General features: G+C 37.4%; 1 protein-coding gene across 2 annotated transcripts in view; it reads right to left on the bottom strand.

Annotated features, from left to right (window-relative positions):
* The window catches only part of MRTFB (myocardin related transcription factor B), a 90,833-nt gene that overhangs the window by 58,880 nt on the left and 6,433 nt on the right, over positions 1-25,520 (bottom strand). For both annotated transcript variants that reach the window (XM_032983653.2, XM_032983652.2), the window contains exon 3: positions 9,260-9,426. In XM_032983653.2, coding sequence (XP_032839544.1) covers positions 9,260-9,413 — 154 coding nt within the window. In that variant the 5' untranslated portion in view covers positions 9,414-9,426. The remainder of the gene's footprint in view (positions 1-9,259; positions 9,427-25,520) is intronic.

Genomic DNA, 25,520 nt, shown 5'->3' with positions numbered 1-25,520 from the left:
CTCCAGTACAAGATATACAACCCCAAACAGAACCAGGATGCAATCTACTCTGGTTCTGAGTTTAGAGAAGCAGACACCCATTAGCTTCCATCAGCTAGAACAAAACTGTTTCTCCACACAATGCAGAGGACAGAGAGTGGGCACACTGACAATCTAAAATGATTTATAGCTAAGACAAAGAGCTGAAGCAGGTCTACACAGTGCACAGTCAACGGCCTGTATGGGAGTCAACCAGTTATCTACCCATTTGACAAGAATATAACCAGGCTCTCATCTGTGGAGGATGACTGCACAAGAGTAACTTACATGTCTCTTCTTCAGATACTTGTAGCCACTGTCACAGAGAGATTCTGGCACAGTGGAATACTCAAGGAAGCCACTGACTGCAAAGCCAGGAGAGATTGCTGTAAAACATAGAAGCTAGGACCCTTCCATTTTACATGTTCTTGCAACAACTGACTGCATGGTTCCTGACACCCAGACCTTCACACCTACCTCTACCAGCCAAAGTGGCATGCTCACCAGTTCTGGGAAACTACTAATTCAGCACGCAACAAGCTTTGTTCATGCATTGCTTTCATTTGTTGATGGTATCTGCATGTGCAATCCTTTTTTGGCTCTGAAACAGCAGGGTGGAAGGCTGCAAGCAGCATCATTCCCATCCACCCTCCTGCTGTCAGCAGCAGACAGCCTATCCTTCCCCCCTTGCCACCTCCTGCTCTCAGACAGAAGCCTGTGAAACTGTGGTACAGTGCGTGGGTAGCATACTGTTCTGACTAGTACTTCAGCTGTGCCATGCTGCCTGCTACTCAGTCATTCTTCCTCCACTGCAGCCCAACTAAACAACACCTAGTCATCAGTTTTCTCCCTCCTGCTCCCAAAGAGCAGGACCTATGCCACTTTTCTCCTCCCTCACTGTTCTTCCTAAGGACAACGCATCTTAACTAAGAAAGCAAATACAGTGTACGGAGCTTAGCATCCTCCTGGTAAGGACGCAAACCAAGAGCCTCTTAAGGCCACAGCATTCTGTTTCCCAACCTCCACCTATGTGAGGAGACCAGCTGCTCACATGACAGACATGGACTGTATGCCAGCAGCTGCAATCACGGTGACCACTCAGTAGGCGACAAGTGTGAAAAGCAGAACCAATGAAAAGGTGACAAGGTAACTTTTGCTGCTTTTTGGCAAATGGAACAAGAGTTGGCCTCCAGAGAACAGGCACAATAATATGCTGCAATAAACAGGGCAGATGTTTACATGATCAATCCATTGTAAGTACTGCCTAATTCTGCAGCAAGATGCAGACTAATGAGAAACTGAAATTAATTTCATTACTAATCCATTAATGTCCACAGCGGTTAACTTGAAAACATCTCAAAAGAATAAGGAGAATCTTAAAATTGTGACAGCCCAGAAGACCAACATACAACATCCTGGAAAGATGATTCTTTGTCATTACACCCAAACACAAGGTTACCTTCTATGAACAGTTTGTTTTTCTAACCCCAAATAATTAAAAGCGTTTGCTTCAGAGATGGTGCACTTGAGGTATTTCAGCTCTGCAATAAAACTGTTATCTAGCAAATCAGCTTGAAAACTCCCATTACTTGCCCTACTATTAAAATATGAAACATTAATTGGCTAGTATTTGCATTTCATAGACTTTTTATAACATCTTTAAGACATCTGTTTGAAGAATGACATTTGAGAAGACAAGAGTACGTTGCTGCCCTTCTCTCTCTCACTCCCCAAAGAAATTACCAGTTTGTCTTTATTCAGGAAGTGAACAGCTGCATGTAGTAAATGGCTGGAGAAGCTTAAGACACGATTGCCCTCCAACAGTTACTGGTCCTCTACTAGAATTTACAACCTCTTCAACAGAGTTGGCAGAGCATTTAAGTGTTCCTTTGTCAATTCAAGAGACAACAGTTCCACTGGAGCTTAATCTAAACCATGAGATTTTGCACCACAAAACAACTGAGCTATCCTCACCTGAACACTCTTATGCTAGTTTTGCTGTGTGACTCTGATCTCTGGCGGCAAAATGGGCAAGGGAAGAAGAGTAAAATGTAAAAAGGACAGAGTAGTAACATCTCAAATGACTGTTGGCTCACCCTGCATGCGCTTGCAATTTCTCTGTACAGTTCTGTTACAGTGCTGTGATTACCTCCATGGTAAGGAAAACCAAACCAAAGTGCCTGAGAATGGTCATGTATGAATTAGGGTTTCTCTCCCCAAAAAGGTGGTGGGATTGATAGCCCAACAGAAGTGCATCTACATCAGTGCACGCAGCATGGGCAACAAACAGGAAGAGCCGGCAACCATTATGCAGCAGAAAAATTATGATATAGTTGCCATCACAGAAACACAGTGGGAAGACTCACACAACTGGAATGCTTCAATGGATGGCTATACAGACTTCAGGAAGGGACAGTCAAGGAAGGAGACGCAGCGGGTGACCCTGTATGTTACAGTGTGTTTTGATTGTCTAGACCTTAATGATGGTGATAATACAGTTGAGTGTTTATGGGTAGGAATCAGGGAGAAGGCCAACAAGGCAGATATGATGGTGGGAATCTATGATAAATCACCCAACCAGGATCCTCCTGGAAAATATGCTAGGGCACGTGGAAAACAAGGAGATAATTATTGACAGCCAACATGGCTTCACTAAGGGCAAATAGTGCCTGACAAATTTGGTGGCCTTCTATGACAGGGTTACAGTGTTGGTAGATAAGGGAAGAGCAACTGACATCATCTACCTGGACTTGTGCAAAGGTTCTGACACTCCCGCACAACATCTTTGCCTCTAAATTGGTGAGAAATTAATTTGACCACTTGGTGGATAAGGAATTGACTGGGTGGTCACATGCAGAGTGCTCAGGGTACAAGTGGAGACTGGGGGTTGGGACTGGTGCTGTTTAACATTTTTGTTGGCAACATGGACAGTGGGATCGAGTGTACCCTCAGCAAGTTCACCAACACCAAGCTGTGTGGTGCAGTGACACGCTGGAGGGAAGGGATGCCATCCAGAGGGGCATGGACAGGCTGGAGAGGTGGGGCTGTGTGAAACTCATGAAGTTCAACAAGGCCAAGTGCAAGGTCCTGCACATGGGTCAGGGAAACCCAAGCGGAAATCCAGGCTGGGCGAGGAGTGGTTGGAGAGCAGCCCCGAGGAGAGGGACTTGGGGCTATTGGTGGATGGAAAACTGCCTGTGAGCCAGCAATGTGCGCTCGCAGCCCAGAAAGCCAACCCTGTCCTGGGCTGCATCAAGAGCAGGGTGGGCAGCAGGGTGAGGGAGGGGATTCTCCCCCTCTGCTCTGCTCTGGGGAGACCCCCCTGCAGTGCTGGGCCCAGCTCTGGGGCCGCCAACACCAGAAGGACACAGAACTGCTCGAGTGGGGCCAGAGGAGGCCACGAAGATGCTCAAGGGGCTGGAGCACCTGCCCTGTGAGGACAGGCTGAGAGAGTTGGGGGGGTTCAGCCTGGAGAAGACTCACCTTATAGCAGCCTTCTAGTACTTAAAGGGGCCTACAGGAAAGATGGGGAGGGGCTCTTTATCAGGGAACGTAAGGATAGGACAAGGGGTAAGGGTTTTGAACTGGAAGAGGGTAAATGCAGATTAGATATTAGGAAGAATTTCTTCCCTATGTGGGTGGTGAGACACTGGCACAGGGTGCCCAGAGAAGCTGTGGCTGCCTCCTCCCTGGAAGGGTTCAAGGCCAGGTTGGACGGGGCTTTGAGCAGCCTGGGCTGGTGGAAGGTGTCCCTACCCATGGCAGGGGGGCTAGAACGAGATGGTCTTTAAGGTCTCTTCTAACCCAAACCATTCTTTGATGAAGAGGCAGATGAAATAGTCTACAAGCAGCTGTGAAGAGTCTCACAATTGCTAGCCCTTATTCTTGTGGGGGACTTCAGCTTACCAGATGTCTGGTAGAAATACAATACAAAAGAGAGGAAGCAGTCCAGGAAGTTCCTGGAAGATAACTTCCTGACACAGCTGGTGAGTAAGCCAACTAGGGAAGGCGCCTGCTGGACTTGTTGTTCATGAACAGAGAAGGCCTTGTGGGTGATGGGATTGTTGGAAGCCATTTTGTGCATAGCAATCACAAAATCATGATAGAGTTTTCAATTCTCAGAGAAGGAGGAGGGTTAGCAGAACCACCACCTGGAACTTCTGGAGGGCAGACGTTGGCCTGTTTAGGAGACTGGTTGACAGAGTCCCTTGGGAGGCAGTTCTGAAAGGCAAAGGAGTCCAGGAAGGCTGGATGTTCTCCAAGAAGGAAGTCTTAAAGGGGCAGGAGCCGGTTGTCCGCATTTGCTGAAAGACAAGTAGTCAGGGAAAAAGACTGGTCTGAATGAACAGGGAGCTTTGGCTGGAACTCAGAGAAAAAAAAAAAAAAAAAAAAAAAAAGGATGACAAAGGATGAGGAAAAGGCTGAGATAATTAATGCCTTCTTTGTCTCAGTCTTTAATAGTAAGACCAGTTGTTCTCTGGCAGTTCCAGTCCCCTGAGCTGGAAGACAGGGACAAGGAGCAGAATGAAGCCCTCATAATCCAAGGGGAAATGGTTAGCAACCTGCTACAACACTTGGACACACACAGGTCTATGGGGCTGGATGGGTTCCACCCAAGAGTAGTGAGGGAGCTGGTGGAAGTGCTCACCAAGCCGCTTTCTATCATTTATCAGCAGTTCTGACTAACTGGGGAGGTCCTGGTTGACTGGAGGTTAGCAGATATGACACCCATCTGCATGAAGGGCTGGAAGAAGCATCTGGGGAACTACAAGCCTGTCAATCTGATCTCAGCCCCAGGGAAGGTTATAGAGCAGATCTTCTTGAGTGCCACCATACAGCATGGCCAGGACAACCAGGCAATGAGACCCAGACAGCAGGGGTTTATGAAAGGCAAGTCCTCCTCCACTATTCTGATCTCCTTCCATGACAAGGTGACTTGCTTAGTGGATAAAGGAAAGGTTGTGCATGTTGTCTACTTAGACTTTAGCAAAGCCTTTGACAGTTTCCTACACCATTCGCCTGAAGAAACTGGCTGCTTATGGCTTGGATGGGCGTATTCTTCACAGGGCAAAAAGCTGGCTGGATGGCTGAGCCTAAAGAATTCTGGTGAATGGAGTTAAATCCACTTGGCAGTCGGTCACAAGTGGTGTTCCTCAGGGCTCAGCACCGGCGCCAGTTCTGTTTAATATCTTTATCAACAATTTGGACAAGGGGATCGAGTGTACCCTCAGTAAGCTTGCAGATGACACCAACCTGGGTGGGAGCATCAATCTGCTTGAGGGTAGAAAGGCTCTACAGAGGGATCTGGACAGGCTGGATGAATGGCCTGAGGCGAACTGTATGTGGTTCAACAGGGCTAAGTGGCAGGTCCTGCCCTTGGGTCACAACAACCCCAGGCAATGCTGTAGCTTGGTGAAGAGTGGCTGGAAAGCTGCCTGGCAGAAAAGGACCTGGAGGTGTTGGTCAACAGCCAGCTGAATACGAGCCAGCAGTGTGCCCAGGTGGCCAAGGCAGCCAACAGCATCCTGGCTTGTATCAGAAATAGTGTGGCCAGCAGGACTAGGGAAGTGACCATCCCCCTGTACTGATGAGGCCACGTCTCAAATACAGTGTTCAGTTTTGGGCCCCTTACTACAAGATAGACATTGAGATGCTGGAGCACATCCAAAGAAGAGCAATGAAGCTGGTGAAGGGTCTAGAGCATAGGTCTTACGAGGAGCAGCTGCGGAAACTGAGGTTGTTTAGCCTGGAGAAAAGGAGGCTCAGTGGACCTTACTGCATTCTATACCTACTTGCAAGAAGGTTGTAGCGAGGTGGGAGTCAGTCTCTTCTCCCAAGTAACAAGCAACAATACAAGATGAAGTAGCTTCAAGTTCTGCCAGGGGAGGTTTCTATTGGGTATTAGGAAAAATTTCTTCACCAAAAAGGTTGTCAAGCACTGGAACAGGCTGTTCAACAAAGTGGTTAAGTCACCATCCCTGGAGATATTTGTAAGACATATAGACGTGGCACTCAGGGACATGGTTTAGTGGTGGACTTTGCAGTGCTAGGTTAATGGTTGGACTTGATGATCTTAAAGGTCTTTTCCAACCTAAACGATTCTGTGATTCCAGAAGCCTCCCACACGTCTAGTGTCATTGGAAAAGCTTGAAATGTAGTTTCTGTACTAACTTGTGCAAGTCGTCTTAACAACATTTGCAGAACAATACTAGAATAATTCAGCATTTTACTGGACTACTGCCAAAAGACTCATTCAAGTAAACAGAAGGTTTCAGGATCACTACTAAAGCTCACAGTAAGCATAATGCTTTCTGCATAAAAATATTCAACAAAAAACCTTAAACATTTCAGAATTTTTTGATCAAGTGCCACTGTATGTGTACTGAAATCTCTTATACTTACAGACTTTATAAAATAGTAACACGTTAAAATACTCCGGAAGAAATCCAGTTTTGGTAAAAAGTACAAACAAAGAGTAAGTATTAAAGCTACTATTAATATGAATCTATTGAGTTCAAATTTTACTTCCACAAATTTTCTTCTGATTTTCATTGTTTATACAAAAAAATTATTTTTAACTAAATTAACCAAAATTACTAAATCTGAAATTATGGATGAGCAATAGTTTGGGTTGTCTGGAGGATGACAGTGCCCAAAGCTCTTTCTCTTGTTTTAAGAAAGCAATTTGAACACAAACATCCATTACTTCCAGCAACAAAAGCAGACAGCCAAAGTCAGATATTGTCAGATCTTTTGCATAAGGACATGAAAAGAACTAGGAGGCTCCTCTTAAGTTCATTTAGGAATTATTTAAATGCTACTAAAGCAGCATTCTCTTAGGGGCAAGATGCTTAAAAACATTAGAAGACAATGTTGTCCAGTACAACTCTTCATACAATCTCTTCCTCAAAGACGACATTCAAATCTTTGTGGGAGGCCTGATACTTACTATGGACAGATGCTTAAAAGTATCCTAAATCATAAGAGGAAGAGAAGAGTAACAGGGTAATGGTTCTTAGGTCAACTGGAACAGAGGAGTGAGAGGCAGCTTCTCAAATTATTCATTGCCCCACCCCCACTTTTTTTTATTAAAATCTCCTCTGTTATTACGACAAGCCAGAGCCCTTAAGCATCAAAATCTCTTGCTGCTGCCTCTTCTTTGGGAAATAAACAAGAAGTAGATTATACATGAAGAGAATAAAAAAACCTACCTATAAGTTATATCACTAATTCATGAAAGCACAAAAATACTTTCAAGTTATGGGAAGAATACCTAAAAATAAAAAGAAACAACTGTCCAACACAGAAGAACTGAAAATGAAAGACTAAAGAGCTTGAGTAACTTTAGCACCTCAAGCCACATACTTCATTTTACAGCTTGTTTGACAATTTATTAGTAAAAGCAGGAAGATAACAAAGCAATGAATTTAAGTGAAGGGGATAAACATATACTTAACAGTCATAGCAGGGTTTGTCAAAAACTAAACTGACAAGCTTGCTATCTTTTATACATATATATATTTGCTGTTCAATTCAGTGCACTCTTGTGATAGTAGCCTTCAGAAATGTGAAGTTTGACTTTAGACTCAACATAGATACCAGTGTCAACCATTTCAGTTTTACAGGAAATGAAAAAAAAACAAAACCCACCAAACAAATTTTCCAGAGGTATAGTTACACACAGGATGTAAAAACCCCACTACATTCTCTTTTTGATGAGGTTTATGAGTTAAGTGCTGGCATTTTTAGCCTCATTATGAAATTGTTTTCTTTAAATATATATTTCTATTGCTTCCTTGACAAAAAGGTTAAATGTTGTAAGCTTATCTTAAAACAAGCTTCTGGTATAGACATACCTATTATCAATTTAACATCAAATAGTAGCCAACCAAAACCAATGTCCTCCAAGTTACAGGGTTTTTTTCTGCCTTACAAAAAATAATTCTTAAGGATGTAGAGTCAAAATATTAGTAAATTAGCTGTAGTTCCACTAGTTTAAAATACTCTGATTATATTATATCAGTTAACATAGTAGTCTGTATTTCAAGATCTTCATACATAGAAAAAAAATAAGAAAGTAATTGTAAGAGACAAGCTCAAATATTCAAAGAGGTTGCCATTCCACATTTATACAAGCTAAGCCTAAGTCTCTACCATATTTTTCCTTTACTATGTTTTTCTTTCTTGCAGTTCTACTTAATACTGAGGGTATGTACACAGGGCACCATGGTGTTAGTCCCTCATTGTGTAAACAGGAGCATCTTGGTTATGGACAATATTCCGTGTCTTTCTGAAACAAAGAATACCATGACTTGGACCTGTCCCCAGGGATTTGATATACATACAGCCTAGTAATATATCTCCCAATTTTTTCTGCTTCCAAGCCAGGATATTCAGATAGTTTTCTTCTTATTTAAGAATGCTTATACTATTACAACTGAATTAACAGCTAACTGTAGCTAAACTGATTTAAAAAAAATGCATCAAAAAGCAAATACTTCATTTATAACATTTCAGTGTTCCCACTATTTACTACAAATACTGGAAAACAAATCTTCATTATTAGAAAATATTAGTGTGAGGAAAAAAACAAACATGACAATAAAAAAAGGTCATGCCTTCTCCCCAATAAAAATGAAGCTACATTTGGATTCACACCTAATTCTTCCTGATGCTTACTGTAACAGTGGAAACGCTTTTTTCCTACGTTGTCATGCCAACATCAACAATGAGGAAAGATACTGGAAGGATTCCCAAAATGTAAATCTTATTTTTATTTTGTTGTTCAACCTTAAACTATGTGGTGAATTAAGCTTTCTGGGATACAATTTGAAACTTCAATTCTGTATTATTTTGAAGAAAAAAACCTGTTCTTGATAATTATCCCTTTTTGACTGATAATAATACAACTCTTAAAAATATTTAATTACTACTTCTATTATACACTAGCTGTGGTTTTAAGACTATTTAAAAATATAAACAATTCCACCTATATGCCTCAACAAGGTATTCCAGTTGGTGTTTTAAAGTCAGACTTACAAGCTGCCATGAGAGGTGAAGCTGATCACGACCGGTTTCATAACAAACACTGTAGCACTTTACATAATGTGGTTCAAGAAAAGCAAGTGGAGAGAGTCAATTAACATTATTTGAAGTAAAAAAAAAAAAAAAAAATCCATTATTCCCATAGAAAACATTGAAGTGATGTAGAGAAAATGAAAACAGTCACTTTTGCACTCACCATTCTTCCGTTCATTGAGAGGAGGTAAGTATTGATTGGGCTGCAATGAGAGTTCCTTAAACTCATGCGCAACTGCTTCACTGTGAGGACTAGGAGCAAGCCGTGTTAGTGATCCGGAGTCATCCTCAGCATCCGCTGTCCCCAAGTGATCCATTGTGTTAAACTGTCTGGAGATAGGAAGAGCAAGCAGTCTCTTAACCACACTATACTTGCTAAAACTAATAAAGAAGAGAAAAAAATCACGTAGACACATTACTTTTTTTTGTTTGGTTTTTGGTCTTGGTCAGTTCCACAAGCAATTTAACAGTCTTTTGGTTCTGAGAAGGAGGACACTTTTTCTGCTCACTTTGACAAAAAAAGTACACAGTGTTAGGTCTCAAAATGGATGTCCAGAAGCTCCTGTGCCCTACCTTCTAGCAAGTGACACAGTCCATTTATCAGCAAAACATTCTTTTTTTCCCCAGTAACTTATATTAGAGAATGCTGAACCAATGTATGATAACATACAAATGGCTTTTAATATTTTGAAACACTGTAGGACTTTCTTGTGGATCAGAAATCAACTTTAGTATGAATACAGGACTTCAACCACCAAGGAACTATATTCAAACTAGTTAATTCTTCAACATCTCTAGCAAGGAGGGCTTTTTGCCATGATTTTTTTCAAATTAATTTTATTGCATACTAGCTATTTCTTATAAAATATGGAGTAGAATAGAAGTCCCAATTCATTATTTCTTTCCTTTCTATAGTTAAAGTGGTAATTAATCTATAGTGAGGAAAGACAGAAGTATGAATTACTGGTATAGGCTTTTTATAGTTTACAGAACTCTATCAAGTCATTAAAATTTCAATAAATCAATGAAGTCCATCCCTGGATCCTTGGAAACTCAAACAATATGATATATTAACAATTCATGAAGACCCAAAAACTGAAGAAATGTCTTATTATTTTTAAATTGTTTATTTTTAGTTATTTTTCTTAAGAAATGCTACTGCTTGCCCATACTCAACCTTAAATTTCAAACTTCAAGTACGCTAGATATATATATATACACCACCTGTGTTGGGGTTTGTATTTAAAGGTTTTTAAAATGCAACATGTGTTTCAATGACCATACACAAAATATTTCAAGTGCTACTTGATATTTTAAAAAACATCACGATGACAAAATTATCATGACCATCAAAGAATGGCCTGCACTAAGAAAAGGGGTAAAGAATCACACTGCTGAAAGTGCCAATTTAAAAATAAGAAATATAAGCAAGTACTGCTTGATATATACCTCAGTAGAACAACTGTGATGGTTAAGTGCATATTTTTCATTATTTTCCATAGTTACCAATTGGTGCTTTCACATTAAATGAAGACACATTAACTTACTGTTATGCAAGATTTTTTTTCTTTGTTCTTAGCTTTTAGAAGCATCATTTACCCAGCGCTCATTCGATTTCCTGACATTGCACTCTCCTCAAACTCCTACTCACCCATACAAATTAAGTACATTATTATCAAAGCAAGCCTCTTCAGAGCAGAATTTTAAAGTGAAAATTTAGCTGCTTGTCTGCTCATATTCACAGCATTTTATCCACAATTTATTAGCTGTGAATTATTTCTTGGAGTCACTTTTCAAAGAGATTTAAACATATTAGCTGTATTCATGCCATTAAATCCATATCAAATTAATAGAAACACCTACTTGTACTAACGGTTTAACATTATGCTGCATCTTAGCTTTGTCTAACTCTTTTCCCCATGACAGATAGCTAAATATCTTGCTTTAAATTAAACCAGTTTAACTTTCATCACTTCTACAACACACTGCTAAATTAGTTACATGTCCATTTCTTAATTTTAGTTTCAGAAATATACACAAATGTGGTTTTACTGTCCAGATGCAACTAAGAACAAGGCATGCAAGCATTATATGCAGCATATTAAATGCTAGTGATCGCAACGCTGCAGTGCAACTCAGAACAAGTTGACTTCTCACACAAAATGTGCTTAATCTGTGGTTTGAACCTGACTAAATCATGTTAGAAGGGACCTTCTGGAGGTCATTTAGTCTATTCTGCAGTCCAGAGTAGGGCTACCAGCTGCTCAGGAATTTGTCTTGTCAGGTTCTGAAAATCTCCAAAGCTGGTGATTCTTCTACTGCAACCTATAAATAGTGTCTCTTGCTGTTCTGTTGTAACACAGATGACATTGCTGATTTTGAGTCATCAATTACAGTTTATACTATGGTTTCATATAGTACACTAACGTAATCATTGGGAAACCTCTAAACCCGAAGTTCTCCAATGCAGAACTCTAATTCTAATTTCAAAGTTTCCAGTTCACAGTAAAGTCTCTGACATTGCAAGTTCCTTGTCTTAAATCTTTTGGATAAACAATTTTAACGACTAAAAATAAAGTTGTTAAAAAAAGTATTACAGTTTATTATCCTTTACCATCACAGAATTTCACAGGAACAGGCCTCTAGAAGGAAAACTGAAAACAGGTTATAGCACTTACATTGAAATACCACAGCTGATGCCTTTTTTGTTTCCTCAAGCAGTCGTCTGTACTGATTGACAGAGCAGGATGATATCACCACACACTGTTACATGCAGAAGACCCTCTCAATTTCTTGCTGCAAGGGTTCTGCAAGGCCCTTTACCTATAGGCTGCTAAAAATCCAGGTATTTTCCCTTTAACACTAGAACAACCCTTTAAATGATCCTTTAACACTAGAACAACCCTCTTCCTATGTTGCTACGTGATCTTTGGATGAAAGACACTCGAGAATCCATAGAAAGTCTAAATTTCTCAAAGCCCTCAGTCATATCTCAAATCACATTGTGCTCTTCTTTCTTTTAATTTTTACTGATTAACTGCTACCATATCAGACTACGGAAATATTTTTGAGCCTAAAACAACAAATTCTTTTGACCTTCCCCAAAAAGAGAAAACACACACTTCCACCCAACATTAATAACTTTTTTTGTAGGGGGGAAAAGTCTGTGACCTAAACCATCAAGGTCTGACTCAGATATGCTGTGTTCAATGACAGCTCCTTACTGAATCAATGAACAGAAGATCTAAACAATACTATAAAGATGACAAATTAAAGACTTGCAATAATAAAATATAAACAATTCATCAAAAGAAACAGACAGGAAGAAAAAAAGACATTTCTGTGTAAGAGATAATAAAACACTACTGTTATTTAGCACACTGATTTTAACTGCTAGAGAAGATGCATACAATTTTGCTTTATCGTCAGCTGGAGCTTATAACCAGCAGCATTTACTTCACATAAAACTAGACTATGCAGAACACAGATATGCAGAACATCTCCCATCTATCTTCAGCTTTCAAAAGCCATACTTCATTCTGACATTTCTAATATAACTGATTGGACATCAGCAATTCAAACATAAAAAAAAGAGTAGTTCACCTTGATTAAATAAATCAAACCTTGTACAATAAATACTCTTCCCAGTCATCATGTGCCAAAGTGAGAAACTTCTGATTTAGAATTTAACGTACCATGATACTATCTTATTTTATAATCAAGATAACACGTTTGCCTCCACTTTCTCATTTATGTGAAGCCTCCTCAATCTTGAAAAATTTTGTATTTGCCATCTGCATTTACAGATGGTAAACATTATCTATGTAACCCCTGACTTTAAGCAGACCTATGCACAAAAGTGTATTAATAATATAACTGAAACTCAACAGTAAAAACATGTACAAGAAAAGTACAACTTAAAATAAAAATCTAATAGTAAAGTCTCAATATTCTACTCCGCATAATCCCAGAAAGCACCATTTTATACAAGACTGACAGAGATGAGTTGTCACTTCAGCGGTTTCCACTCCTCCTTTGATTGAAACTAAGACATCTAAAGGTTTATTAAATTGTATGAACCATCATTCTATTTAGTATGAAAAACACTTCTACTTACAAAGTGTTGGAAATACCACCTTATCTGTAGCAACTAAAATAAAACTACCCAAAGGATTTCAGGTCTGGGTTGTTTTATATTTTTTGGTTGGTTTCTTTTACACAGAATTCAGCAAAATGTTTAAGAATAGTAAAGTGAAAACTAGAACAAAAATTACTTGCCTCATTAACCTTCAGAATAGACTATCAAAATAGAATATGCAAAAGCACTGCAAGCAAGGCTTCGGCTCACATTTATCTGACAACTACACAGAAACAGTGTTCCAGTACTGGCAAAGGAGAACTCCTGTACAGAATACGAGTCTTATATAAGTGTTCTCACTGATTGTAGGTGGTTGCTATCTTTCTTAACTGCTGAAGACAAACGCTTCTTTTATTTTTAAACATTTTATCTTCAAAAGACAAAGTATATTTCCTTAGAAAAATCTCAGAAGGGAGGAAAATACATATTTCCCTGCCACCTGAGACACTCAAACTGGTATTTTATACAGCAGGAACTGTGAAATCTGGATTATACTTAGGTAGTAAATCAGCTTTTATTTTAGAAATCTGCTGGAATGAAACAGTTCAAGAATCACAGTGCATTCAGACTCTGGACAAGTCAAATGGCTGACCTTAACACTGCTCATTCATTGTCACCTGCAAGGACCTTAGGTCACTATACACAATACAGTATCAAATTATTAAATCACACCAGATTACATATTAGCAATACCAGGCTCCAGTATAGAATTTATTACAGAATCATGCTGTGAACATCAGCAGTCAAATCACCTAGGTTTAAGTTTCGCCATTTATAAAACTCAGTAAAATTTTAACTGATATAGCTATCAGTTTGTAATACACCAGAATCTTTAGTGGGAAGAACACCAGAATTGCAAAATGTTGGGTTTGTGGTTTTGTTGAAGTTTTTTTTTCTTCAATGTGTCAGAAAACACTAAAGATGACAAAAAGCATAAGCACCAAATCCAGCAGGTTAGCTTAACAGTTGCTAGTGAAGGTCACTGGCATTAAGCTCTTGGGATCTCCTTGTCAATGCCTAGAAAGACTTGAAAATCTGTATAGTGGGGATGATGATCCCTAACACCAGAGTGGTAATAAGCATTTAGGTTTCAACTAGTGTTACAGTTTCAAGTATTACTTCTGTTTGAACAGTAAGCATTAATGATTTGAATCAGAGATAATCTGATAAATCACAATATGAGACTAACTTGGCAATTCCTCTTGCCATTTCATAAAAGAAGGGCAAGAACTATGCTTTCAGAATGCAGCTGGCCCTATCAAGTGCACAGATTTGTTTGCCTACAGCAAACTTCCTTTCTAATCTTCAAATTAGTAGAGTCCCAGTGGTCAGACCCTTGGAATGCTCAGTACCTCCTTTTCTCTACAGGATCAATACAAGTAGGACTTGGACACAAACATTCAAAATACACAGGAACATTTAGCTCACTGAACAATACAGTAACTGTAAGCCATGAGAGTCATTTCCCAGAGACAAGAACTGGGGATATACCCACTTCAAAGAAAGGAAAAGATGCAATGATTTACAGAATGACTCCTCTTGGCATGCTGCCTATCAGCAAGGGGTAAAAAGAAAATTAAGAAACAAACAGTAGGGTTGGCTGCAGGAAATACATCTCAAGTCAGCTCCTGGACCAATATCAAATCTAGGTGTCTGCTACAAAGACAGTAATGCGCCTAGTCTAGTACATAATGGTTTCTCTGTGACCTCTAAAATGCAGCATGTTCCATTTGGTAGACACTAGCACATATCATATATGCACAATTTCATTTCACCTGTGCTTACATCTTATTCTATGTCTGAGATACTAAATTCCTACATGAAGAGCTATTGGGCCTCCCTTTACAATTGTTCCAAATAGTTTTTTCAGCATGTCCATATGAAATTTTCCCCTAAACTCTACAGACTACTTGTTAAATAATTTAAAAAAATCAATTAAAATACTTACAAAGTATCTAAAAGACACTTAGCTGTTCCTCCACATCACTAAATCACTAGCCTGTCTTTTACACCATCTCGTATATTGGTGTTTTTAGAATAGTAAAGATGCAAAAACCAAAAATTAACCTTTTGCATTTAGCACTGCAATTTTAACAATAAACTGTTACAGAAAAGTTCTTTTTTTTTATTGTTTTCTCAATAGGTTTCAAATCTACTTATTGCAACAGGACTTAGAACCAGCGCAGATGAATATATGACTGAGTACAAAATGGGCATAAACATGGAAAGTACTTGCTATTAATAAGAATTCACATTATCAGTAAGTTAACTGAATATGTTAATCTAATTACTATCTGACTTCTATCATTTCACTGATTGGAGAAAATGTCTCAAATTAAGTCTGCCTCTGTTCCAAGAACAATGCATATTCTAATGAGATTTAGACCCCTCATTTCATGTATTCCGTAGTGGATTAAAAGACCAAAAGACAATTTTAATGATGTCTCGAAAGTATTCAACCATTTTAGTGTTCCACTTCACACAGTATAATGCTGTTCCTTTTCCCAAAGATATGCAGCCATCAATGCTGCTGACAACTCTGTGTTGCTTGCAACTTCTGTGGTTAGCTTCTTACACAGCATATCTCATTAAAAGTATTTTGGATACAGTGTGTGAACTTTGAAATTAAAACTGACATTATTATATTGAAAGAGCAATTACAGTCCTACAGTTAAAATGCAGTGTTGCTATACCAATGAAGATAAATTTTGTGGTAAAATACACAGCAACAAGGATTTAAATCATACAGCTATTTTTACAAAGGTAATTAGACAAAAGCAAAAAAAGATGAGAAGTATCAACGGCTGACTAATTATGAGTAATCATCTTGGATTATGCATTATCAAAAACTCACTGCTCCTATTAATTTCTTTATAAACAGTGTGCAGAGGTATATGACAGAACTGAGGTCCTGTCATGCTTTTCACCACACCAGTAATTGGAATGACATGCTTCTTAAAGGCACATGGAGTCCAGACCAGAATAATTTTTCAGCTAAATTTCCTCTTTTATTTAATAAATTATTGAGATTAGATTTCTGGAGCTGTCTACTCTAGCTAAATTAATACCACTGAGCAAACAATAGAAGACTACCAGAAACTCATTTAATGCTTTTGCATATTTTGATGACAATGCTACACAGAGTCTCTTTACTAACTCTCAGAAGGAAATCTTAAGCTTAAGTCTTTGGACTGATTCAAGTCTGAAAAGAAAGAAGCTACACTAACAAATGCACACCATAAACCGGGTAAAGTATAGAAAATTACTTATATCTGGACAGAGGCAGGGGATGAGTTAACAGAATACCAGATGATACATTCCTTCCTATACCATCTCCAGGCAAAAAAAGTCACCTCATTCGTAAAGGGAGATGTGGCCTGCTAAGTGCAAATGAATTATCAGGCAGAGAGTGTGGGTCTGTGATGAACAAGGCAGCCTCCCACACCTCTTGTAGTGTGGGGAAGCTAAAGCTCACCCTGTTGCTGTGTAGGGCCATACAGATGATTTACCTATTCATTTTTCATATTACTGCCTTCTCAAAACTAACCTCTTCAAATAACATTTGGTAAAATCTTCTGGGCTTCACATAACCCTTCAGTAGAAAGGATATAACTCATAAGAATGTTGTGAAGCTTAGTGTTTAAATACTTGAAGGTCTCAAAGATGTTCTAAGCAGATATATTAATTATCTTCTGTGTTCACACCTGTGGGCTTTAAAATGGTAATTAATAATAAAATGTATCCAAAATGCTAAACTTCTTACAAATATTTTAAGTAATGTAAGCCAAGGTTCAACATGCATAATATTTAAGTCACTAAAAACAAACCCAATTCCCTTCAGATGGAAGTGATGTTTAAATTGTTTACTGATTATATGTGACTTTTCAAATCTACTACCTTCCTTTAAGGAACAGTCATGAAAGTAACTCTGCAGCATCCATCAAAATCAACAAACAAATGGTCTGATGGACCAAACAAAAAGAGTCTAGGGTTAGCTGCCTCCTAAAGATAATACCCAGTCAACAACCACCTTCTTCAAAGAAGAGTATGAACAGCTTTGCTATTCTCTCACCTAAGAGAGAGATATGGTCACCTAGGTCACTATGCAAACTATTTAAAACCAAAGCTAGCATCTATTAATCCATCTAGATAATCCAGAACATCTTTTAACATACCTTCTACTGACACAATGCTTTATAAGCAGAAGCTACGCTATGCTTAACTTACAGTACAGTGCTGTTTGTAACAGAAAGTTCATAAAGACTTAATTCATGTTGAAAACTCTGAACCACGATAAGGAGATACTAGTTGTAGATGAAATAACGTTAAGTCCACCCTTCCTAACAGTTGCTATCTAAGCACTCAGTAGCAACAAGAATTATGGCAACAACATTTGAAAGTATAAAAGATAAACATTGTCCTACAACTTGTCATAAGTGAAGGACTTCCAGATACAGTCTTCAACAATTCTTTACTTTTAATCACCTTATAAGCAGACATAATTTCTTTCATCTCATCTTTTTGTGGATATTCTTAGTCAACAATGTTCATACTGAGAAAACGCTATCATTCAGCTGGATTAACTTGATTAAATAAACGTGAAGTTGTAATAGCACATATCCTCACTAGTTACATTAAGATAAACAGCTTCATAAAAATACTTTAAAAATGTAAAACATGAAGTAATATCTTGTTTAGATGTTACACACATGCACACAGTGTGCACGGAAATATGCTACTTGCAAATGCTCATAAAAATCTAAATATGACATACCTATTTTTTCAGTCTATGAAGATGATGTTGATTGTCAATATTTTACATTTGTTTTAATATTCTACTAAAATTTAAAATGCCTTTATTAACCCTGGCAGCAAATAAATTCAGACTCAGCTTAGAAAACATGAGGTCAGTTTTATAATACCTATATTCAGCAAGACAAAGAAACAAACAAACAAAACCCCATAAAACATGCAAATTATTGGTGTGCAAACAAATGATGGTTCTAGTTTCTCAACCTTGTGGCTCTCTACACATTTAAATTAGATCTGTTTTTTCCAACAAAACGTGACATATTTCAGAAGCAATTCATTTGAATTCCAATAAAAAAAAAATCAGAAGTTCTTAATATCCATTTTAATACGAAGCACTAAGCAGTAGCATTCAAACAATTGCAAGATCAACTCAGATTTACCTGACAAAAAGCAAGTTCAGTACTTCTGGTCTATAACAGAACTTTGTAGAAGGAATTAGTAAGATAACATGTGCTCCATGATCTCCTGTGGCCAGCAAACAAGCAGTGTAGCCAGCAGAATCTATTTATGTAATTGAAGTTGACAACATACAAAGAAGTCAAAAGACAAGTGTTCATTTTGGTATTATAGAAGTGCTTGATAGCTCAAGTCTGGAGTAAGGGTCAAATATTTATATGAACACATCATACAATTGCTAAACATTTTAGCATCGTGTCTTACAAGTGGGCATTTATTAAACAAAATCAAGAGAAAATATAGACAGCTTTTTACAAGATGTGTTCTGACAGTTTAGAAAATAATTCATCAGTAATTTTTATCAATAAATTAGATTATAGTCTTTAACAATTTCTTTGTGTGTTTGGAGTCCTTGGATAGCCAAAACGCTGATGTATCTTAAACATGAATGTCCGCAGGGCATCTAAGGCATTTCAGAAAAGGTTAAATTACTCCATGATTTCATTTGTTTGCTTAGTGACTTCAAGATGTTCCCATTTATGACTAAGCTGCAGGTGCTATTCTGTTTATTTTAGTGCCTGTAAACCAAACCCTTGAATTGAACAAAGCAAGGAAAGCATTAGTGTTCAAGTCAAAGGGGAAGGAAAGGACTGTTTCCCATTGAACATGCTACTTTCTACCTTCCTTCATAAGCATTACTGAACATTACACAATCATTATAAAATGAAATTTATTGAAAAAATATATCATTTGCTTATATTTTTATACACTGTTACAGAGATTAGCAGAATTTTATTATTATAATATTTGGTATATCAAAGACTGATATTTGACCTCTTAAAAATATACAATCAACTTCTATAGGACAGAATTTTACTTATTATTCACATTCAGCAATAAACAAAATACTGATTAGACATGAATTCAAAATACTGTAACTGAAGTATGACTAGCAGCTTCAATTTAGGAGATCTTGCAAATTATCAAAATTACTATGTCTGAACTGCAACTTGGTGCACGCACGCAGATGATACTCAGTTAAGTTGCCCCTACTCATAACCTTAGGACAACTTAGAAAATCTCTTTCACAAACCTTTTGCTGAATATTGACTTGTACCAACACAACTATTTTCAGATATTATCAATGCAAACAATGACTTGAATTAGCTCCCATGGAAACCAGTCAACTTGTTGCTCTTAACTTCTGAAACTAAAAGTTGCAAAACTTAACCCGCTAATGTACAAAAGAAAAATTTTAAAAGGTTGCAGAATAATGTTCGAATAAAAAAAGACAAAAATCAACTTTCTGTACATCTTGCACAAGAGCTATTTACTATGTGTTCTTCATTTGATTTATGCAAAGTGCTTATAGTTCACCTAAAATATTCTCGTTTCAGTTCTTTTCTTTCTTATGATCACATAACCACCCTGAAAAAAGCATGGCACAGCATTACTGTATGTGTTTAACTGTCCTAAATGACTGGGTTCACTTTGCAAGTTATTAGAAGTATTTAATCTTCTCTCGATTCTATTTCCTTTAACTAGAAAACAGAGGCCTAGTACCAAACAACTAATATGTCTGGCTTACAAGTTCATGGGACTATCGCTTCTTTTCAACAATTCAATTTACATTAGATGACGCTGCTATTCAAAATGTGTCACAAAAGTATGACTAAGGGCTAATTAAAGAAGGTGATGGAATTTTTAAGATTATTTTTTTATAGTGCTGCTGTCCTGCTTTGACAAAGCCATTGGGTATGCTACCTCCTTAAGACTTTGAAGGCTCCCGTAGTGCTCCCAAAGATAACACACAATTAGCTACATACATTAAATACATGTAGTCATCACATGCATGCTGTGTGGGTATGAATGCCCATCTTTCTTAACTGAAGAGGCAGTGACACAAGATTTTGGCAGTCCCATAATACCACTTCATGCTATTGCCAACTCTTCTACTCAATACATGTAAATTGTTCTCCACTGTATTTGTCATTATCCTAGAGTCAGAATGAGGTCAATATACTTATTTCTTACAGCCAAAGCTGCTCCTGGAACTGGGCAAATATGTTTATTTGCTTGGCTTAAAAGGATTACTTTCTATTACAGACTTTAAAAAGCAGTTAAGAGGGAAAGAGCACGGTAGCTCTATCACTTATATACCAGCTATCATTGAGACTTATGGCTTCAGGAGGACAACCTCTTCAGCCCTCAGTCTTCAACTGATGCTTTCTCCAAGTTACACCTACTGATATAGCAGGGTTAAAGAAAAGTTATTACACCTTTGCTTAAAGCAAACCAAATAGTGTCACATTACATTTGGCTAGTGACCCACTGCTCAACTGCTCATATCCCACATCACTGCAAGTGACCTAATTTTTTTATACAACAGTGACAGAAGGTCAGAATGTGAATGCAGTTACACCAGCTGTAACAGATTTACACCTTCCAGTATGTTCCCAAGAATTAGTGTTTTTTTTTTTATAGATGCAATAAGGATGCATACTAAAAGAATGCTAAACTCCAGGCATTAAGCACAGACTTTCATCATGTAGGAAAAAAAACAAGCTACAAAAACCCAACCCCCAGCTTCCCAACCACTGGAAATTAAGCATGAAGGTAAACCACAAACATAATACTGTGACTTTATAAAAAAAATAAATAATTTTGTTAAAGAAAAAATAACAGTCTTTATTAAACAAAAGCCAAACTTAATTCTCAAATCAAGAACATTTCTTCTACCAAAGCCAACAGTACTTTCTGTGAGCAGAGTAAGACCACAGGAAGGAATATCACTTACCATTTCTTTATAAATACAGAACCAAGATTGTAAGTGATCAAGCGTAATCCCCAGATCAACACCCATACTCAAATAACCAGAAAAAGTACGTTATTAGTATGGTGCCTAAAAACTCTGATGTTCTAAACAGCTTAATGCTATAATCCACAGTCAATGCCCTCAGTGCTTTAAGAACCAATTTCTCACGATCTCCAAAGCTAAAATGAACTTGAATTCCATTTTCCACACTGAAATTAGCTAAAGACTAATAGGGAAGAAACTCTGGATCAGGACAGTTTACGTTGCCTAAGGCTACTTTCAAAGAAGTCTTATCTGTTAAACTACTGTGTGTTCCAGTATTTTATTCCCTACAAAGCTGTTTGTTTTAAAATAAATAAATAAGGAGATAGATGGTAACCATAAAGTTGTTTATGGTAGACTTCTGCACAAATTGCTACATCTAACAGCTGTAACACATCTAATTTCTGTATTTCTTGGGATTTTCTTGTAATAAAACTTGAAGTGAAAAAAAAAACATTAAGCCTTTTCCATATAAAACAATCATCACTCCCATCTCAGTTATAAAAGAGAAAAAAAGTCCTGTGTTTATGCAGAAATGGCAGTAACCAAGAATAAGTCGATCAAGAAACAAACATAATGGTCTTCAGAAATACTTAAAACCTCAAGAACTACTCAACAGAAAGTTAATAAACATAGGAAAAAAGGCCTGTTGTATTCAAAGATATAAATTTCACATGTGTAGAGATTTAAAAATTAGAAAGCCTGACTGCAACAAATTATTTCCTTCACTCAGTTGAGGCTATTTCCAAGGATCATATTTAAGGCAAATAATATTTAGAAATTTACAATGAAAGTAATAACACAAAGAATCCACTTAACATTGATATGATCTGTGTAAAAAAAAACAGACTCTCTATACCCTCCTGTACCCCCCCTCAATTTAAAGAACAGGATATTTCTGAAATAAAAAGGAAGAGACACCATTACTGAAGTCTGCTACACTAATATACAAAGCTCCTGTGCAATACTGCCTTATTTTTACAAAACTTAAACAGCTCTTACTACAAGTTTTTCCTTAATACAACATAGAACACCTGCCACCACTAGAGTATCTATTCCAAATGATTTTAAAAGATAAACTATAGTTATTGACTAATTAGTTCCAATGGCATAGTACTAAATATAGGCCATTTCTGTTAGAACCACCGAGTCCACTTGCAGTTGTGCTGGCTGACAAAATGACCAGTCTCTCAGATGATTTTCACTACCCAATTTCTGGTTATGATCCTCTCTGCACTGCTGGGTTAGCTGTTGGCAGGGTGCTCCTTACCCACAGAGAGCTCAATCAACGAGTTGGAACAGCTACCTTTGCTAACTAGGCTAACCTGAACTAAAATGGTTTGGGAGAACAAATCTGAACAGGCAAAAATCTCTGGTCGGGGTGGAATGAGAGGCTCCAAGAAAAGACAACATGTATCATCTTAGTCATGTTTCAATAAGTTAAGTGGTTGAACAGTTCTCTCCCCTCTGCTGAAACTGTACTTCAAATGTGGACTAAACTTCATGAGTTTCACTAAGCCCAAAAAAATCCTTAAAACACAGACTGAAGTATTTTTTAGTAGATTTTCCTAATACCCTTCTGCATAATGCTAATAAAAAACCTCTTACTGAACATTTCTTTTCATGAACACATGAAAACTAGAATAACAGTCAATTGAAAAACTCATGAGCCTAAAAAAGTACTTCAAGTCATAATTTCTTCTACATAATAATTTTATTTGTATACTAAGCATTTTTGGTCCTCAGCAGCATAACAGTAAATATACTTGCTGTAGTATTCCTTCTGATATGCAAGACACCTCCATCACTTAACAGTCATCAAATGTAATTTATTAGGGTAAGTCTGCTTCAAAACACTTTAGCTAGTTCCATTTACTAAAACACACAAGGTATTTAATCATGAATAAATCGGTAAAAAAAGGCTGAAAATCTGGGCAATGCCACTCTTTCCTCAAAGATTTTTTGAGCAGCATTAAAAAAATATTTTTCCCCCAAAAATATACCATTCAGTTTTATTAGAAAACCTATTGGAAAATTACTGATAATCTGATTAAAACAAGATATTCATTACATATTATCTGGTCAGATATAATTACTATAGCATCGCTTTTTCTTTTACTCTTGGATTATTTTCATTATCTCTTTTCTGTCATCAGATCATAGTTCATTTCTTCCCCAGATCATTTCAGTACCTCCTTCCTTTCTCGATTCCTCTTCCTGAATGCACTATTTTTTTCTATCCTCCATGTATCACTAAGTCACTTCTCATCTCAGCTTTTACTTCACCCATCAAAAATGTTCTCTATACTATCCTTCCATAATAGATCTTTTTCTCTTGACCATGTTCTTCAGCCAGCCAGCTTTAGGCTTTTAGAAGCTTACATACAGATGCCAGGAACCCAGACAGATCAAAGAGATGCTACAGATTTCTATCTTTTGGACTACCTTCTGGCCCCATTACTGCCCCAAATATTTGAGAAACAGTGGTTTAGAACTGTGCCTATGTTCAAGAGCCTCCTGTCAACTATCAACCTGGTTTAGTTTGCAGAAAAGTACCTTCTTGTGTTTTAGCCATCCTCCGTCTCAGATTCTGTCTCCATATTGCCCACCTTCGCTCCTGCTCAGAGCTTTCTCAGGGGAGAGAAAGATGAACTACTGGCTGATGTAGGTTGTTACCATCTGCATTTCACCCTTTCCCAGAGATTCAACCTTTCTGTTTCACCAGTTTTGCATGATGAGTTTTTAAAATCAGGCATATTTAACAGGACCTGGTAAAACAGCAAACAGTTAAACTGGCAGAACAGAGGAAGGGTGAACATCGGGCAGAGGAAGGAGGGAGCCATTAACCACTACAGCTTGGATGAACCCCAGCCAGAAGAGTTTGCCTCACCATGCTGATCTGAGTCCAGAAGAAATCACCAATTACAGTATGTTATTCATAGAAGCAAAGAAAGTTGGTTGAAACTGTCTAAAGCTGTAGAGTTATTTAAAGCTTGGAAGATATGCAATTCCTATAACCATAAAATTGATTTACATTTTGCAGAAACTGGTAGTATTTGCTCAGCAAACCCTTTACTTTACATCAAGTGAAAGTAGTTGAGTGCTGCTGTATTATTTGACATTAATGTAAAGAAGCATTATTGTAAATAACCCATACAAAGTCAGAAATAGTAAAGACTGTAAAATATAGTAACTTCTCTTGAATTAGGTATTTACTAGAAACACAGTGAGCACTGCCCTCATAAACTGGATATTAAAATCCTTTTGCTGTACAGAAACTCCAAATGAAATTAGTGTTGAATAACTAGAAAAAAACGAGGTTTTCAGTCATTCCTGTAACTTCACACACAGTTATATGACCATGTTGTGATTATTCTCAATAATTTACCTAAACTATATAAGCCAACTATGGAAGCACTGAAAATTTTTAAAGAAATAACAGCAAGTCCTAAACAAATGACCTGTTAACTGATCAACTTTGCTTTTGAAGTAATTCCTCAGTATTCAGTGATAGCAACACTTTCACTTCTTGCAAATTGTATTTTAAGTTTTGGATTTCTTATCTGAAAAAACTTCAAGGTTTGCAAAAACACGTTAATCAGTACAAGTTCATCTACTCATCTATTCATCTGGAGTGCAAGCACTAAATTCTTGCAATTTCACATTCTAAGAGTGAAAAACTTGAAAATGAGAACTAACACCCAAAACCACAGCTTCACTGTCAATTTTGCATTCAATTCCATAGCAAATGCTGCTGCACAGTGATACCAAATCAATGAGAGTCTGAATTTACAAATTTTCAGAATGTTCTTACTAGGAGTGTATATAAATTTATTTCCTTCTGTTGGATGCACAGTGAGCACAAATATGAGAGGAAAATGTGTGAACAAGCATACTGCCATCCAAAAAAATTATTTTATTTGAATTAATAGAAAGTCTGACACATCAGTACTAAATGGTGTCAAGAGCTGATTCAAACAGATTTTTAAAACTATTTCCTAATTCATGCAGTTTACAAGTCTTTAAAAAAAACCCCTTATAATATATTAAGTATATTTATAGAGAGTATATCTGTACAAAGAATACAACTTACATACTGCAAATATTAGAAAAATATTAAGGTATTTCTTTTGGTTACCTTGGGTTGTATTTGCCATGGGAAGATATTTTTAAGATGGTATTTTTTTGAAGAGAAAATCCTAAAAAAATAACCTACCAAGT

The sequence above is a fragment of the Tyto alba genome, unplaced genomic scaffold (genome assembly GCF_018691265.1).
Source record: "Tyto alba isolate M040663 unplaced genomic scaffold, T.alba_DEE_v4.0 Super-Scaffold_28, whole genome shotgun sequence".
NCBI classification, from domain to species: Eukaryota; Metazoa; Chordata; class Aves; order Strigiformes; family Tytonidae; genus Tyto; species Tyto alba.
The sequence above is the reverse complement of the archived record's forward strand: the minus strand, read 5'-3'. Positions and strand labels throughout refer to the sequence as shown.